Below are 15022 nucleotides of genomic sequence, written 5' to 3'. Positions count from 1 at the left end.
TCTCCCCGGGGCGGGGAGGGGAAGGGCAGCGCGGGGGGGCGGCACCGCTCTCCCACCTGCCCCCCCTACTCCGCCGCCGGCGAGGTTAGTGATGAGGCGGCCGCGGGGGGCGGCTGGCGGGGAGCAGCCGGAGGAGTTTGTTTGCTGCCTGCTCCCGTCTCCCTGATGCTCTGAGCCGGAGTCTCCTCCTCTCCCCGGGCTCGCACCCGGGCTGGATGCTCCGCTCGCTCCTCGCTTCGCTGCCACAGTCGCCAGCCGTTTCCCGCCGCCCCGCAAGAAATGGAGCCGTCCGCTGCCCCCCTGGACACCACTCCGGACCCCGCCATCGTGCAGCCCCCCGGGGCCAGCCCGCCGGTGCCCCCCCGGGAGCAGCAGGAGCAGCTGCGGATCGGGGAGAGCGGACAGTTCAGCGAGGGGCTGGAGGACAGAGGTGAGCACCCGCCCGTCCCTCACCCCGCACCCGCCTTCCTCCCTCCGTGGCATGCCCCACCACCTCCCCTCCGTCCCGAGACGCCTAACACCCACCCCCGACAGCTTTTCCTACACCCTCCCTGCAGCACCCTCACGCCTCGCTCTCCTGGACCCATGCCCTCCTCCTCCTCATTCCGCCACAGCAGCCCTTCCCGCCCCCTCTTCTTCAGCCCTGGCAGCCCCACACCGGCTCCTCTCCTCCGAACTGCCCCCACCAGCCGCTCTCTGCTCGCAGCCGCCCGCTGTGCTTCTCAGCACCCCGGTCTCCTCCGGACCCCCTTGCTGTCCCTCACACCCCCCCCTCCCCGCCGGCGCCCCCGCCCCCCCGCCGTGTGAGGGCCCGCAGGCCCCTCTCCCGCCCTGCCCCTGCCGCCGCCTCAGCGCCCCCGGCCGCCTCTCCTCAGCCCGCTGCTGGCACTCGCTTAACATTCCCCCCCCGCACCGCCCTCGAAGCTTTTTTTTTTTACCCCTTTTTAGTTCTAGTACGAGCACCCCGCGACAGCTTTAAAATATTTTTATAAACTCTATTCCTGGCCGTTCCCACCTCGCCCGAAAACTTGCCTGCCTGCCTGCCTGGCGGGGGAGCGGGTGCTGGCGGGCGGCGGCACACGGCGCCGCTCCCGCTCCACAGGCGAGGGGGAGAGCCCGGGCTGAGGGGCGCAGGTGGCCGGCGGGGGCTCCCGGGAGGGACAGGCAGCGCCGGAGGGTTTTCTCGCCGCCGAAGGGAGGGAGGGAGGCCGCTGAGGTTACCTGCCAGCGGGGCTTGTGGCAGCCGCCTTCCGAGCAGGGGCACAACGGGGCCTTTCTGTGGGGGTCTGCTACGGCCCTGGCTGGGTAGCGAAGTCAGGGCGGTTACCTCACTCCTTGTCTCCCTTCCCCTACCGTGCAATGCGCTTCCATATAACTCGGTTTTTAGTATTTGCCTAAATATCTGGCCAGGGATGGAAAGCTGCCTGCTTCCAAACCGTGTTACTCTTTAATGTGAAGCACGCCTATTTTGGACATCTGTTAACGATGTGTGAGGTGCTAGCTTACCTGCGGCCCATAAAGGCAGCTGCCATTTTAACCCTCCCCATTGCCTTGTCCTCCACAATGCCTCCAGGCTCCTCTTCCACACAATTTGTCTCCGTTTTTTATTTCACGTATAGGCTTTCCTTAGCCTTTCTATTGCCTTTACTTCCTTTCTCTTTTTGCTTTCAGCGTCCCCGAGTCCCTTTTGTGTTCTCGGTCTTAATCCTACATGTAACCCCCATATCCCCTGTTCTTTCCCCAGCTTTCCAAATGCCTGTGCTTGCTCACAAATCCTAGACACGAAGTAGAGAAGTAAGGGGGAAGAGCAGTCACCATCTTCCCTGACTGGTTTCAGTCACGTTGGGGCTGGGGACAGCAGCCCTTTTTCCAGGAGTACCCTCACTGTCGCCGCCAATGGCAGGGGACAGACATTGTGACTGGGGGCAATTTGAGGCTTCAGTTCTGTTTTAAATAACAAGAATCAGGAATTTTGATTATGGTTCAAACATGGAAGTTTGATTACAAAGATTTTTAATTTGTGCCCAGTATGACAGAACTGAAGATGAAAGCTGGCTCTTCTGGTATTAAGGGTAATTCCAAAAAGAGAGTCTGTTGTACCTAACCTTATCTCTTTCTAGGAGGGGCATGAGACTGAAGCTGCTGATTCTATTTCCTTCTCTGCCTTCACGCTCTTTCTGTGGCCCTTGCAGTAGATTTCTTTTAGCCTTCCCTACAGTCACCGATTCCATCTACCATTGTAGAGGAAAATCTGGTATGCTTTTTGCAGGTTGTCCCTGTTGAAATTGTTAGTCTGTCCTTTTAGATTGTACTTTTTCTTATGATCCTGTCCAATGAATCATAGCAGATCCAGTTATAGAGATGATACTTCCATGTTTGCTAAAAATAAAAACTAACCCTAAATTTTGGAACAAGATTATTTGCTCTTTAAGAGCCAGATCAAAATCAGTGATAATTTTGTGGATGGGTCCTTAAATTAACATCTTAGGTGAACAATTTTTCTATTAGTCTTATCTCTTCCACAAATTCTAACTTGACATTTTAAAATGATCCCTTAGCCAAATAGAAAAGTACTTCTGGTAAGTCAGCATATGGTAAAGAATATCCTAGAATCACTTCACAAATATGCCAAGCTTGTGTTCTGCAACTGTTAGACAGGTTTTTTCTCCTTCTGATTTTTTTATGGGAAGAAAATCTGTTAATATAGGAAGGTACTGAAAGATAAAGTAAAAATCCAGTGGATTTAACCAGCTCATCATCTCTTCTTTACCTTGAGGATACCTATGTGTTAAATAAATTAATGGCAATAAAATTACTCAGTATGTTGATTTCAGGGTGGAGGAATTTTATCAGTAGATACTAGCTTTTTATTTTTGTAGCAATGCAGGCCATACCGAAAGATTATCTTTCAGCCTCCCATGGATGCTTTAAACTTGTTTTCTACTGGTCAGTGGAAAAAATATGGAGGTTTACCTTGTGAATTGTGTTGTTGCGTGTAAATTAAGGAGCTGCTGTTGCTTCTAAATAATTTTCATGCTATGGGCTTGGTAGTCACGTGAATGAGTTTGTATTTTTGTGTGCCGTCCCCTAGGACACTCGTAAGAATAATATGATCTTTCTCAGGGGTGAAAATTGTAGATACAAAAAATTATTTGAATTATTTTAGGAAGGAAGGGATCACATCTCTGACAGCTAGAATATGCCAGCCATTTTGAGAGAGAGAGAAAGACAAACACACACACACACGGCAGAAGTGGTTCAGTTTTATAAGGATTGCAGTCTCTGTCATACTGGACACGTGCTTGACATGTGAATAGTAATCAACAGTGCTGCACTAGCTATGGGGCTTATTATTAATTTCTTAATTTAATTAGGGTATTATTTGATTTGTAAGTATCCACTGTGTATGTTGGACTTCCCAGGTAATAGTGAGCTGTAGCCATGAATTATAGGATGTCTTTAAAGAAACAAACAGGTGAGGATGTCTGTCATTGTGATCCGTGTTTATTTGAGGTTTGAAATATTGAGAATCAAAACTTCACTAAGAAAACCTGCTTTGCTTTACATTCCAATAAGATTTGGGCTGTAATTTAAAATCCTTGGTTTGGGGAGGGGGCAGGAGGGGCGCAAAACGTGAGAAGATGTGTTTTCTCTATGGTTATATTAGTAGAAAACTCTCCTATATTTCAAGATGTATTGTTAAATTACCTCATATCAGACAGCAGTTAAACTGTGCATCATTATATGTAGTGGCAGAAGATAGGGCAAACATTGGGGAAAAAAAATATTTCTTCACACAAATGAAAGCGGGCTATATGACAAATAGCTGTGCAGTACTATCAGTAAAAGACTCAAACCCTTCAGAGTTGTCATCTGGTAGTTTTCATCTATTAAAGAAAGAACGCACGTAATAAGAAAGAGACATCATTTCAATATAGGGTCTAGTAATTCTCCTGCATGCAAGTTTGCAAATTGTTTTCCATTCATAAAGAGGGGAGTGTGTAGCACAAAAGTGAGGTAATATTTTAAATTTTCTAAAAACACAGTACAAGCATGAAATTCTCCCAGTGGCTTTCTGAACTACCATAAAGAAACTCTCTCTCCTTTATTGTAATTGAGGTGAAAAAAGCATGAAGAATTTTTCCAAGACAACGTGAATCCTACCGATTGTGCTAGGATTAGAACCAGTAATTTTGACAGACTTCAAGTGGCAGAATAAAATCCGGTGACTTGAATTGTTACCACCCTTGGATGCCTGCCCCTCTGCTGACACATTGCTGCCCCTGAGGCAGAGATGTCTGCTTCACTTCTGAAATGATTCCTAAACCATTGCAGTTTTCAGCCAGTATAGTACAGTTGGTTGAAATCAGTATCTGTTAATGTTAATAAACTTGGTTAAACAAGGTGTGGATTCAGGAGTATACTAATAACCAGGTCAGGTGTCCCTGCCTTGAAAGTGGCAATAGCCATCAGAGAGAAAACTGGGGAAGGTGAGGATAGTAACAGCTTCAGCTGTTATGTTTTAATCTGCTGCTGAGTCTGCCAGAGCCCCTGTTCTCAACCCTTTGTCTAAGGCATTAGACCCGCTACTGAAAGGTTGTGCTATTAAACCAGTGCCCCAGTTCAATGCATTCAGTGCAGGCAAGTCCCTCTGAAAAGTGATCATCATTTAAGAGGAACCACCCACATTTTCTGGAGTAATTAATTAAGAAAGTTAAAAGCTATCAGGCATTCTCTCTAACTAAGCAGATTTGAGCTGGAACTTGCTGGTGAAAAAGAATGTATGTTTCAAATTAGATGAATATATTAAGCACAAAAGAATCTGGATGGGATATACAGAAGGCAAATATGTTAAATTCTGAATGCATTTTAAAAGTGGCTTAAGACTCAGACTGAGAGAATAAAAACCAAAGAATGTTGTTATTTTCTTTATTTTTAACCTGAATTCTTCTCTGTGATTTAAGATGAGTGGACAAAAGAATTCCACAAATTGAAAGCTTTAAAAAAGAGAGAAAGCAATCCCATTCACTTGTGTTCAACAGACTTCCGTGCTGATTGCAATAACGATAGAATTGGTTCTTCAGTTAGTTCTAGATGGGGATGTATTCTTACCTCACATGAAGGACGTTATGCTTCAAGAGGTTTTTTCAACTGTGATAGCTTCGATTCTAAGGTATGCCTGCTTCTACTTCAGTGCTCAATATGTGCAGTATATTCCTGTGCATCAGTAGGTTATTTCGCAGAGACTGGTGAGCACGAGTTTTTCTCCTATGTTAATTATGTTCAGGATCCTGAAGTTCTGAAACGAGTTTTGATCTGAGTGAGTATAGGACAGAGCCCTTTCTTGTGTAGATGTACAGGTGGAAAATGTAAGGGATGTGAATTTTGTAACTGCCCTACAACTGCAGTGCTCTTTTTAAGTGACTGATGTGTGGGTCTTTCTATGTGAAATCAAAACAACTTGTGTGTGCTCTCCTTGCTTACTCATATGTTTCTGGTGGCTTCATTCACTTAACCTTAATAATGTGAGCAGGATTTGATTCTGTATGTAATATATAATGTAAATATATGATCTAGGTCTGAACTAACACAGCTGTGTTTTTAAAAGGAGCAATGTATTGTTCATACCCTCTTTGCTTATTGCTTATCAGGTTTGCTAGAAAGCAGTACGAGGCTAAAACCTCATGAAGCTCAAAGCTACAGAAAGAAGGCATTGTGGGTTTCCTGGGTCTCCATTATTGTCACACTGGCTCTTGCAGTGGCTGCTTTCAGTGAGTATTGGGAATATTTTAAACCTTCACACCTCTTCCTTTTTTTTTCTTTTTTCTTTTGGGCTCTCAGAATTTCTCTCTTTGTGGAAGCTTTCTCATGTTTTTTCTTTACAACTGCTAAAGAGGTTTTTCTCTAGACTGCCTGTGTCTGCATGGTGCTTATAAATTAGTAAAACTGTTATTTTTTTCTGCAGAGGATAGGGTTGTTGAAGGTCAGAGAAAGAAACAGGAGATGTTGATTCCTGTTAGCATTTATGCATGTGGAACTGTTCATTTTACAAAATAGTGTAAAAATCATTATGCAGTGGATTGCCTTTAACTAAAGAGGTCAAATATGACAAGTCTTAATCCACCTGGGATTTGTAGTGGGAACGCTATAATAAAGAATAGTGAATTGTAAGGGAGAAATATATAATTTATCTGTACTACGCTGACAGATACCCTAACACAATGCTAATCTGGAGGAGAAATACTAGGGTGTTTTTTTAAGCCAGTGTTTTTCTTTAAGTTTCAAGACATTTGCTTAGTTTACACAAAGAATTTGGAAAAAAACCCGAAACCACTTTTATATGGAAAAAAGGAAATATATTTCTTTTATTTCACAACAGGAAAAAAAGCTACATTGTGTAAATAAAAATATATTTCAGTTCAATGCAAATTTTTAAAATACCAGCTTTCTATCTTGGTCAATTAAGTAACACTGCATTACTGTAAGGACAAAAAGAAATGTGGAATCTGGAACAAAATCTTTGCGATGGCATATTCTCTGTTTAAAAGAAGGAAAAACCAGAAGTGACTGAATTTATGTGTTTATATAAACAAAAGAAAAGCTCTGCCTAGGAGACAAGACATCTAGAGATGTCTCAAAACATCATTCTTCAGCTTGATAAAGACAGACTTGCTTTTTTGTTGTTGGGTTTTTTTTTGGGGGGGGGAGGGAGGTGGTTTGAAGCTGCAGCAGCATGTGCTTTATTATTCTAATCTGCAGTGTACGACCTGCTGCTGGAAGTTGGTGTCAGCTCCCAGGAGAGATTATTAGAATCCGACCAAATGGTCTCTGAAAACTCAACATACATTTCTCAGAGTGATTTATATAGAAACACAGGTACAATAACTTGATTCAAAAAAGAGAAAAGAGAAGGAACAGTTAAAAGCAGAATCTAACATTGTGAAGAATTTTAATGTTAAGAAAGAAAGCAGGACATCTGAGTTTCCATTTTGTTCTGCTTCATGAAAATACAATAATCTGTCTTTGCTACTGAAGCAACATAAAAGTAAGTACTATGTTATAGAATAATTAACAATATAATTTTAGGGAATATTGAGAAATGGCTTAATTTTATTTTACATTTTCATTTGTCAGAGTTGCGAGACTTAAGTATAAAATGGATAACGAAACCACTCCATTTCTTTTAAAAGGGTCTTTTTTAAAAATTTTTCTAAGATTAGTTAGGTTATCTGAAAGCTTTTGTTTTCTGTTTTCCTTATTCATGGCAGTGTTTTAGAAACCCTACAAAAAAACCCAGCAGATAAGGTAGTCCTGCCTGGATATAATGTGACTGCATACTCAGTGGAGTGGATAGGCATTGAACTCAGGCATTGAAATTAGCTGTTAGTAGTTGACTAGTTATATGTCTTTGGAATGTATCTTTCCTTGTGGTTTGAAGGGGCTAAATTTATGAAAAATACAAGAGGAAGCAGCACACAGATACATATTAAATCTATATACACAGACTCTTAATAGACAGTTGACAGTTAACTTGTATGCCACAAAAACATTGCCAGGGCTTTTGATATGCTTAGTATTAAAACTTCTTAATCTTTGAGGAAAATATGTTCTTCTAGAATTGCTTTGCTCCCCCATGCAATTTCAGCAGTTCTACTCAGTTTATCATCTCACATTGGCTGCTCTCTTCCTTTGTGCTGTCCTTTTAGCAGGTTCCTCTAGCCAATCCATGAGTTGGGAGACATGCCAGGTGACCAGGGTTTGCTACCTGTTTGATATAAATGATGAGTTGTCACTTTGGGGTGTTTGACACTTCCAATTCTTTGTAGTCACCTGCTATTTAAAGTATCCTGTTTCTGTTTTACCCTTGTCTGTAATGGTAAAGTGTTAGCAGTACAGCCCTGACGTTCAATTTCAGTGAAAAATGGGGACCTGCTGTGCTAATTGTTGGGCTACACTGACTGTATTCTCACTACTGTTTCTGATTCCCTGATAAATTCTTCCTGTAAATTTCTGTTTTATCCTCTTACATGCTTCCAAAGACTTTATTGCAAGTCTATCTGCTTTTGCCGCAGCACATGATATAGTAAAGATAGTAGTAGGCCAGGGAACTGACATTACTTGATAACTGTAGTTGAAGAAATGGAGGACATGGAGGATAAGAAAAATACTAAGGGGAGTGATACCCGTGTACATGGTCTGTGTGGAGAGTGGGGAAGTGATTCAGGAGTCTCCTTTTCCAACCAAGTGTTTGTAACTAGACTACCTTTCCTTTTTTATGGTCTGCTCCCTCCCTTGAGTGCTGCCGCATTATTACCATCCTTGCTTTCAAGACTACTCTGTTTGCTTCCAAAGCTACATTTTTCCAGCATTAGAGTAAGTTGGAATGGTTTATCTTGACTGGTACGAGATGTTTGCTGTCGGTGGGATTATGATGATGCCCCAGCTGAACTTTCACTTGGTAATATTGAAAGAGATTGACAAATCTTATGTTGACCTGAATACACAAAGTAGTTTCCTTATTAGGTAATGATCTATGGCACATGAGGCATGAAATCCATTGATCTGAACTCTGTGTGTTAGACTTACTATTAAGAACCTGTGTATAGTGTATTATAAAAGTATATAAATTCAAATGATGATGTACCTATATACATGTCGTATATTTGCTACATAACAGGTGTATAGTATGTATTCTCTTTGGGATGGGCTGTTTGTGGCCTGACATATTGGAACGCAGAAGATGAAATGCTGGTGTATACATCAAAATGTGTTTGGTCTCTTTAGGTTTGGAAATCTAAACCAAGCTAGGCTGGATATGGAGCAGGATGTCTGCTTAAGGGAAAAGGAAATCATCATCTTTCATTCACTAATATTGAGAAGTAGGATTTACACAAACCATAAAATCAGCTTTTTTATTTAGCTGAAAGAACAGATCTCTTGCTATCAGGAACTTAATATACTGATTTTTACCACAGAAGTGCTGTACTTATAAAAGACCATTTGGAAGCTTTGGCTGCTGTCTCGAAATGCAGCTTCTGCACTCCGTGGTAATGGTTATGGTCTCACTGGCTTTGGATGCTGTTGAAGGTGTTGCTTTCCAGCAGATAGTTGCACACGGCTTCAGTAAAATCTTTATAGACTTAAATTTGTAAGATCCTTGAGGTCAGTGGAGCCCTATGGTATCATCTTTAGCAACTGAAATTTAGGCTTACTTAGAATCAGTTATGCATATTCTGACATTTGTGGTTTTGTACAATACTTTTATGGTCAGATACTGAGCAATGCCTGAGGAATAAGTTAATTTTGCTTTTCATTTTGATGCTGCCTGAAATTTGTATGTTTGTAGAATTCTTATAAAGAGTGGATTTACATTTTTATAAATATATAGTCATAAACTCATACAGGCATGATAAAAATTACTAAAATGAACATTAATTTATTCCTCAGCACCCCAAGTAAGTACTGGATTAATTATTTTGATATAATTATTTGTTTCTGGTTTACAATAATACAAGAAAAGAATGATAATACAATATGAACATATTTTTTTCAACATATATATGTGTAGTATAAGGCTGCAGTCTAAATCATTTCATAATAACAACTATAATGTCTCCTTTCTGTAGCTGCAGTATTGTAGGTTCATACTGAGCCTAGTTTCAGAATCATAGCAGAGGACAAGGGACTATTACTGTGGAATGGAACTCTGGTGTTTTGAAACCCATTATTCTTAATTTCTTGACATTTATGTTACTAAAGCATAATTTTGAAAAATCCGGAAATATAGCTTTTGCTGTTAAAGTTTAATTTCTGCTCAAGCAGCTAATCTCTGATAATATTGTCAAAGCAGAAACAAACTCTCATTCTATCTGGTATTTCTTGTCCAGTGTAGATTTGTGATTCACAGAACGTAGTTTGTTCATTCATCTTCCTGATTTGGTTAGCTAAAATTGTTTCACAGTGAATGGAGTAGTCATATCGATATATCAGAACAACGTATAGACCAAATTTTGTACTAAAAGCTCTCTTTGTAGTCAGAGATTGAGTAAAGATTTAGAATGTGGGCCTTTGTAAATGTAAGCTTTGTTAAGGGTTTTCATGAGGCAGCCATTGAGATGGAACTTGCAGACAGCCTGTCCCAGTGTGGTCAGAATGTGCTGAATAGGCCCTGCATGCTAATGCATCACGGGAAGAGTCGATGCTGGGCTATTTGCAAAATGCTGGAGAAATAACAGGCAGGTTGTGAAATCTGTCCTCATGGTTGTCTTGGAGATCACTCCTTTTAGATCACCACAGACATATTTAAGGGTTTAGCTTTATAGAAATAAGTGAAAACTTGAGTGCAACCAATAGGTCCATGATTTGAGGTCCTATTCTGATAAGTGTTTAGTCTAGTGTGGTAAATATGCACTGTTATTTTGAGAAGGTGAATTTTATTCACTACAAGAAAGGCATTGAGGTGCTGGAGCGTGTCCAAAGAAGAGCAACAAAGCTGGTGAAGGGTCTAGAGCACAAGTCTTTTGAGGAGCAGCTGAGGAACCTGGGCTTGTTTAGTCTGGAGAAAAGGAGGCTGAGAGGAGACCTTATTGCTCTGTACAACTACATGGAAGAAGGTTGTAGCGAGGTGGGTGTGGGTCTATTCTCCCAAGTAACAAGTGATAGAACAAGACGAAATGGCCTCAAGTTGCGCTAGGGGAGATTTAGGTTGGATATTAAGAAAAATTTTTTTACTGAAAGGGTTGTCAAGCATTGGAACAGGCTGCCCAGGGAAGTGGTTGGGTCGCCACCTGGAGGGATTTAAAAGTCATGTAGATGTGGTGCTTAGGGACATGGTTTGGTGGTCGACTTGGCAGTGTTAGGTTGACAGTTGGACTTGATCTTCAAGGTCTTTTCCAACCTACATGATTCTATGATTTTGTTAATCTGTATGGTATCTCTGTGGAAACTTGGTAGATACAGTTCTGTAGGTGGGAATATTTTATAGGATTAACTATTGGCCCATGCATAAGATATTACAAATAAATGCAAAGAAACTGGCATTCTGATTTTGTATACAAAATCATCTGTGTTTCAAAATGAATTGCTGAAAAATGTTTTATTAAAGTGAGCTTCCACATACTGGGATTAGAGAGGCATTATGTTTGAAATGCATGGTCCATACACTTAGAAATTTCAGGGTAGAGCTTGCTTTCAGATTAAAGCTTCATCCCAGTTCAGACATCCCATCCCAGTCTAACAGATGGATTCAAATGCCAACAAACCTTAGGAAGTATGGATCCAGGTCTACTTCATTCATTGGAATGACTAAACTGAGCCATAAAATCTCATTTTGGTTAGCTGTAGGACATGACTGCTGATTCTCCTTCCCTATTATGCTACTCTGGTGTACTGCAAATGGAGTTACATGGGACAAACGTTGAGCAATTGAAGGTGTTATCATCTGGATGCTTGGATGTGAACTTATTGATGTAATCTGTCACTGCTCATCTCAGGCATACTACTCAGATGACTGAGTTGGGAGTGACTATATTAATTTATTGATGAATATATCATTTTCCCAGTGACCCATTCCTATTCTTGCTTGAAAAATTAATATATGCGGGCTTTCCCTTATGTTTGCCCAATACTTAGTATACCCTGGGCACAGCTGTGAATAATAATCCTACTAATAAAGGTGAAGGTTCATGATTCTGAGGCTCTTTAGTTTGGATATCCAATTCAACGTTCTTTAAAGGTCACTGAATTTCAGAGGAATGATGGGCATTCAGAACTCAGGCCTGTTTTAGAGTGTCTCAGCTGGGTACCTAAACAATTCTCCAGGACCACTGACCACAGGAAAAGTATTGGTCTTTGTGTTTTCTCTTCCAGGAGCTATATAGAATTTCATTTCTAGCTCCTAAAGACCTGAGAGGTGTGGGGTTTTTTTGTGTTGTGTTTTGTTTTGTTTTGTTTAGTAGAGCACATTACATTTATTCAGAAAGTTACATTTCAAGTCACAATACCATGCAGACCCTTAAAACCAAGTAAAGGCTAAATACAGAATAGAGCTGCTGTGTGATAGTGTGCAGATCCCTCATTTTGCATATTTCTTAGGGCATTTAATTACATCAGTTACAAAAAGACAGATGCTTCAGGGCTGTAGTCTCACAGAAGTGTTAATGAAATATAGAACTTAAATTCCCAAGGTAGAGTTCTGATTTTGGTGACACTTGTGCAACCCTATTGTCCTCATTATAGCTGCATCACTACAGTCAAAACCAGAATTTGGTCCTAACCATGTTATACGTAAGATCTAAAGGACAAAAATATCCATTGCCTGTGCAGCACTGGCAAAAGATAGCCTTTTGTATAGGTCAATCTGTACTTAGTAAGAGCAAAATGCAATTTTCATTCACTGAAAATCAGATGAGAGACCGGTAAGGGCCTGTCTTTTTTTAGGCGTACAAAAATCTAAGTGACTTTCTTGGGAGGAGAAAATAGCATATGGATGTCAAGTTCAAGACTGATAGCTGTTGAACAGAAGTATAGGTCTAAAATCTGCAATGCTTCACACATCATGAAATCTTTTCCTTAGTTGGCAGGCAAAATGATGATAGAAATCTGTGAAATCTAGAACAGGCTATATAATGATCTCTGTCTATATATTTGAACAGTAAACAATTTGAAAAATTGTTGCTGCGGTAGAAGTGTATTAAAACAACTGAGTTTGTGTTTAAATGCTAACCTTTAAAACATACGAGCCTGTTGTATTTTTACATTAGAAAATTGCCATTTAATCATTCCTTGTGCGAAGTACTGATTCCTTTCTCATAAGAAAAGATCATCCTAAAGAATTTTGAAATTAAACCAGGATGCTGATATTGAGGGAGAGCTAGCACTCTAACATCATTTCATGAAGAATGAGGAACATGCAAGTATGTTAAGTCTAGGCTATTTAGTGTAAAAATCATAAACACAATTTGTTGTTTTAATTTTCCTTTCTGAGATTGTGGGCTTTTTTTGTGCAAAAGTCTGAAATAAGTGTGTGCAATATCTAAAACAGTAATGTCCTTTAAATGAATTAACATCTCTATTATATTACATAATTTATACCATATAAAATATATATAATATACATATTCTAATATATATTATATTTATTTCATAGCAGGAGACTTTAGACACTCAGAATTTGGTCTTCAGTGTTGCCATCAGATCTCTGCTAGGGTTCCATTAAAGGCAACTTTGTGTTTGATGATTCAGAGGTTCTAACTATGAAAATACAGTTGTGTAGCAAGGTACAATATACAAATAAGTGAGGTAAATAACTCGGCAGTGTTAAGTAATTGGGCTGGTGTCATGGATCCTACTCATATCACTGAGAATTATACTGTGCCACTAGACACAGATGTAGGTAGAGGATGAATTTTGCATATGGGAAAAGAAGAACTGAACACTTAATGGGAAGGGTTTTAGGCATGCCACTTGGCGATAACTGGGTGGTGTGGGAATGATGTGCCCTACAGCCATCCTGAGCCTGTAGTGGATGAAAAATGTGTTTCTTGGCTGAAATAGACAAAAATAGTTAGAAAAGGAAGGAATATTATGTTTATTGCATGTGATTGGTACTAACTGTTGTCCATGAAGAACTGTTTGACTTTTTCTGTGTAAAATTGAATTTAAATAATCCTCTAGTACAAGTCTCAGTTGCTGCTCTTGGTTTATTTGGTATAGCGCATAGGTAAGTGGTTGTACATCTGCCCTTTGAAGGATCATCACTGCAGTCTTAAAAGTCAAATGTATTTTCAATCAATCGTTGTAGTATCAGTTCCACAAAGTAGTACCTCAGCTGTTGCAGGCTTACCTTTTGTGCAAAGGCATGAATGTGTTAGCAGATTTCTTTATGAATGCCTGATATACCAGTAGAATTTGATTTTCGTAGATCATGAGATATTTTCTCTGCTCTCCCAATTTAAAAATACGCTGCTTTGCTTATTGGCAAAGATGAACTTGTAATTCTTTGTATCTGGAGCTGAAAATCAAGATTAATGAAAGAAAATGGATGTTTAATATTCATTGTACAGTATCACTTTATTGTTTGAAGTTTGTGAGGTTGTAAAGCACTACTGAATTAAAAACAACTTATTGAGCAGCAGTGAAAGTGATGAAAATCAGAACACAGCTTTCTTTCCCTTAGGTTTTCTTTACTTCTGCCAGAAATTTTAAAATATTCATGTGTTTTAACTTAGTAGACAACAAAAGTAAACAACAAAATGTGAACTTGTACCTGATTTAAATTTTTTAATAACACTTATAACTTTTGCTTTACTGGGGAGGTTGATAGTGCTTGGTGTTTACTTCTTGGCACTTATTCTCTGTGATTTTTCAGTAACAGTGTTTGAGTTCCCTTCACTGAAAGTTGAAGCTTGTTAGATTTTAATACTTTTTCAGTAGAGAATTTTATTTGCAGATGACTCATACAGTATATGCCCGCACTGTAGGAGGACTTAATAACAGTAAAATAATCACATAAATAATATCTGCTTCTTTACAGTGCAATATAGCTCCTAGCAGATCTATACCACGTTGCAGTAGAACATACTGTTGGTTGGCTGACACATGTGCTTCCTTTTTGCCAACTCTGGTGAAGCAGTGGTAGTGCTAGATGAGAAATGGGAGCATCTGAGAGTGGGTACATACAGAGTGGTAGTGGAGAAAATCTATTATAATGGAGGGTGATGTTGTTTCAGTAGGTGGCACTGCCCGTTCTGAGGTTAATAACCCAGTATTAACTGAGGGACACTTTTGTTTCTGAAAACACCACCAGCAAGAGCATAAAGCTTATGTCCTAGATACTCCTATTTGTTACATGCTATGATACTTTTTGAGAAAAGGCATGTTAGTACTGATCTTGTGAAAAATCCGGTTTGATAAATTAAGCTACTATTTTATTTGAAAAAATTATTATTTATCATTGTAGGTGATAAACTGTACTAGAACCCCGCTATGCTCTGTGAAACAGCTGTGCTTGTCCACTGTAGTG

At 40.1% G+C, this 15022-nt stretch overlaps 1 protein-coding gene across 1 annotated transcript in view; it reads left to right on the top strand.

Annotated features, from left to right (window-relative positions):
• The first annotated feature begins 93 nt into the window (after window positions 1-93).
• Window positions 94-15022, top strand: part of TMEM163 (transmembrane protein 163) — a 104760-nt gene continuing 89831 nt past the window's right edge. The window contains exons 1-2 of the mRNA XM_010575134.1: window positions 94-430; window positions 5652-5771. Coding sequence (XP_010573436.1) covers window positions 280-430; window positions 5652-5771 — 271 coding nt within the window. The 5' untranslated portion in view covers window positions 94-279. The remainder of the gene's footprint in view (window positions 431-5651; window positions 5772-15022) is intronic.

The sequence above is a fragment of the Haliaeetus leucocephalus genome, unplaced genomic scaffold (genome assembly GCF_000737465.1).
Source record: "Haliaeetus leucocephalus isolate CR32 unplaced genomic scaffold, Haliaeetus_leucocephalus-4.0 Scaffold451, whole genome shotgun sequence".
Taxonomy (NCBI): Eukaryota; Metazoa; Chordata; class Aves; order Accipitriformes; family Accipitridae; genus Haliaeetus; species Haliaeetus leucocephalus.
This window is presented reverse-complemented; position numbering and strand designations above follow the sequence as displayed.